The 4,081-nt window shown below is 36.5% G+C and overlaps 1 protein-coding gene across 1 annotated transcript; it reads right to left on the bottom strand.

Annotated features, from left to right (window-relative positions):
- Positions 1 to 2,156: 2,156 nt before the first annotated feature.
- Positions 2,157 to 3,173, bottom strand: LOC132743557 (uncharacterized). Its single transcript, XM_060732087.1, has one exon. It carries the CDS (start codon positions 3,171 to 3,173, stop codon positions 2,157 to 2,159), a length of 1,017 nt encoding a protein of 338 aa, XP_060588070.1.
- Positions 3,174 to 4,081: the final 908 nt, after the last annotated feature.

Raw genomic sequence — 4,081 nt, 5'->3', positions numbered from 1 at the left:
TAACCGTCTGGAAATGGTCCACAAAAGTCACAACTGACTTCAGAAAACACATTTGGTGGTAGTGATGTTGGTTTAATCGGTCTGGAATAATTCTTGTTGATGCAGCTTGGCATACAATGCATGCTCTACAAATTTCGTCTACCATTCTATCCATATGTGGAAACCAGCACTATTCACGTAATAATCCTTTGCATTTCGATTGGCCTTGGTGACCTTCATGCGAAAGCATAACAGTTTGTTTTTGCAGACTTTCTGGTATGCAATGTTTTGTACCTCGTAAAAGCACAAATCCATCTTCCGTATATGCAACTGCAAGTTCTTGATTTTTATTCAAATTCTCGTATAACCGAAAATTTTCATCTAATTTGCATTTTTGAGTTTTCCAGTCATTTTGTTCTAACGCATTTCTTACACAGCTTAATATACAGTCCGTTTCGGTAGCTTTTGCTACATCTGACAGCTTCAATGCATCTGGCAAAGCGTTATCAGTAATAAAGCTGATATACTGCTCGGCTACTGTATTTGTTTCGTGTCTTGCATGTGGATGCCTGGAAAGATAATCTGATATCATCATTTTACCTGGTCTATAAACTGTCTGGAAATCATACGTTGTCAACTTCAAACGCCAACGTTCTAATCTTGGTGATTGTATTGTCTTGATATTGTTGAAGATTGACTGAAGTGCAGCATGATCTGTTATCAGTTTAAATTTCTTGCCGAATAAATACAAATGGAAATGCTGAATCATGATGACAGCACTCAAAGCTTCTCTTTCTGTTTGAGAATATCGCGTCTGAACTGAATTGTATGCTTTGCTTCCATATGATACTATTTTACCGTTTTGAATAAGTATTCCTGAGCATCCAACTGGACTTCCGTCGACCCAGAGTTCAGTTTCCTTTCTCGGATCGAAATATGTCATGACCTTATCACTAATTAAGATATATATATCTTTTAATGATGTGAACGATTTTTCTTGGTCGGCAGTCCATTCAAATTTTACACCTTTATGTGTAAGTCGTCGTAATGGTTCTGTTAAACTTGAATAGCCATCTATGAACTTAGACAAATAGTTCGTGAGACCCAGAAATGAACGGATTTCGGATATTGATTTTGGTCTGTCCATAATTTTCACTGCATCTACTTTGTCAGGATCGGGTGAAATTCCGGATTCGGAAAATACATATCCGTAGAACTTGATTTTAGATTGTCCGAATGAACATTTTTGGCTGTTCAGTGTGAGGTTTCGATCTTGAAGACGTTGCAGTAAAGCTCTAAGATTAGCGTCGTGTTCTTCCTGTGTCTTACCGAAACATACGATGTCGTCGGCAATATTCAATATGCCTTTAAGACATTGAAGTGCTTGACGAAGCTCGTTTTGGAAAAGTATCGGTGCTGCGGACACCCCGAAATTTAGACGTTTATACCTAAACAGTCCAATATGTGTCTGAAACGTTGTCATTACACGTGATGCTTCGTCCAATTCAATTTGATGGAAAGCTTTGTATAGATCTAGACGTGAAAATACCGTTGCGCCGTTTAACGTCAAGATGATATCATCCACCGTCGGGCAAACATTTTTCTCTGTTTTGATTGCGGTGTTAGCTTTTCTCATATCTACGCACACTCTCACTTCATGCGGAGCATTAGGTTTCGGAGCCGCTACTAAGTTCGAAACCCATGGTGTCGGTAAACCTATAACCTTTTCAATAACATCCATTTCCTCTAAACTTTTCAGTTCCTTTTCGACTTGCGCACGTACATGAAATGGAACTCTCCTAGGCGGTTGAGCTACAGGTACAACACTTTCATCAATATGAAACTTAACTTTTCTGTCTTTCAGACATCCTAAGCCTGTGAAAACTTGAGAATATTCGTTAATAAGTCCTGAATATGTGTCTTTGCTTTGAACTGATTTTTGAACTGATTGTATTTGCGGTAAAATTCCAAGCTCTACCGATAATTCATAACTGATCAATGATTCTGTGTTGCCTTTAACAATATGGAAATCTTTTGTCATAAATTTTGAGTCCGACTCCACAAGCAGGAAACATTTGCCTATGAGTGGAAGTGGGGATTTCTGCCCAAATGCAAATGCTTTTGTTTTCATTTTCTTGATTTCTCAACTAATAATCATTTTCTTGAGGTCGATTTCGCTAATAATATTTACGATGAACGCTATCTATTAACACATAAACATCTACGCCATTTAATTTAATGCATTTCTTTGGCACTTTTTTCCCATCTGATATTTTAAATCCAAATAAAACATCGCACTCATTTGAACTAACACTCGACGTGCTTGCCTCTGATAAAACTTGTGAATCCGACTGTTCATCATCGATTAACTTCACCTTGTTTTGACGTTTTCTGCAGACCGATATGAAATGATTCTTCTTATGACAGTAGTTACATTCTGCTCCGATAGCAGGACAACGTGACATATGGGGATACTTTCCTCCACAATTTCGGCATTTTTTATTTCGTTCTAGAGGGTAGTTTCGCCTTCCCGACGACGAACTTGCTTCTGGAATAGTTTGATATGAACGTTGCTGATAACGTTTTGGTGCGAATCCCTTTGCTTGACGGCTAAATCGAGGATTGCTTTTTACCCGCACTACTTGCTGACTACTTGTATCCTTTGACATATTTGCTGCTTGAGTTTTTGATATTTCCATGGTTCTCATTTTTGTAAGTAAGTCATTAAGTGATTTATCCGGATCTTGTAAACACTGCATTCTCATGTTTTGTGAAACAACACCCTGTATGATCTGGCTTTTAATTTCTGAGTCAATGTCCGAAAATTCACAATTCTTAGCTTTCTGGCGTAATCTTGTTGTAAACTGGTCGATAGATTCCCCATGCAATTGCTTCATATTACGAAATTCGAATATTTCGAATTGTGTGTTTTTTCTTGGCTTAAAGTATGTTGTCAATCCAAGTTTCGTTTCCTCGTAGTTTTCATTGTCTTCTCTTAAATTCAATGTATCATAGATATCGTAAACATCATCTCCTGCATAATGAAGTAACAGTGCTTTTTTTCGTTTTCTAGTGTTTATGCCCAGTCCAACAAATAAGTTTTCTAATTTATCCAAATACTTTTCCCATCGTACTCCCAGAGAATTTTCATCAGCAAAAACATCAAATTTCGGAAAACCAGGTAAATTTTCCATTTTCAAATCTGTTTTTTTTTCACAGAGTCAGTTTAAATTAATCTACAGTTTTTTAATATCCGATCCTCGTCGCCAATGTAACATTTATATTTTCTATTTGGATGGCTTACTAGCACACAAACTAAACAAGACCCGAAGGATGGTTTATATATTTTATTATATGTGTTGCATCCAAGTATATATACACTCATAAACTCCCAAACATCAAGTAAACATACACACAGTAACAATAACGATATTTGATATTAAAGGCGTGGCTTATTATATATTGTAGACTTGCTTACTACAACCCCCTTAAGTTGTACAAAATCAAATTTGCAACGGAATTGATCAAAGGGTTTTTGAATGGTAGGCTCGTGAAAATAATGTTTTTCCTAAAATTTACAAATCACCGGTGCAAAAAATGACCAAGCCACGCGGAAATCTCCTGGACAGATTACTTGGGTTAGGGATGTAGGCCTTTTCTTATGCAAAGATAAACCTCTCAAGTTGTATAGAATCGAATTGGCATTGGAATTGGTCAAATAGCTTTTGAACGGTAGATGGAGTAACATTCACCAATTCGTGTTTAAATGTGAAATTCTGCTCAACCTGGTGCTAAACGACATGGACGATAGCTTGCACTTTCCAGTACCGTCCATAAACATGCTCAATTAAACCGGCCTAGCAAAACTTTCAATTTTGTCGTTTTTGGTGTATCTTAAGGATTCTGTTGATCCCTATTTCAGTACATTTTTATCAATCATCTCGAACTTTTAAAGAATGTGTTCATCTACTAAATTTCATTCTCAGACGCAAATTGTTTTTATTTATTTCGTTTATCTCTTTATTGTCATTCATCAATATTCACAATTGCTTTGAAAACCTTAGCAATAACATCTAGTTAATTTTAAGTTGAGTTCATGGTT

This window comes from Ruditapes philippinarum, unplaced genomic scaffold (assembly GCF_026571515.1).
Source record: "Ruditapes philippinarum isolate M1 unplaced genomic scaffold, ASM2657151v2 ctg15962_1_1_1_1, whole genome shotgun sequence".
Taxonomy (NCBI): Eukaryota; Metazoa; Mollusca; class Bivalvia; order Venerida; family Veneridae; genus Ruditapes; species Ruditapes philippinarum.
This window is presented reverse-complemented; position numbering and strand designations above follow the sequence as displayed.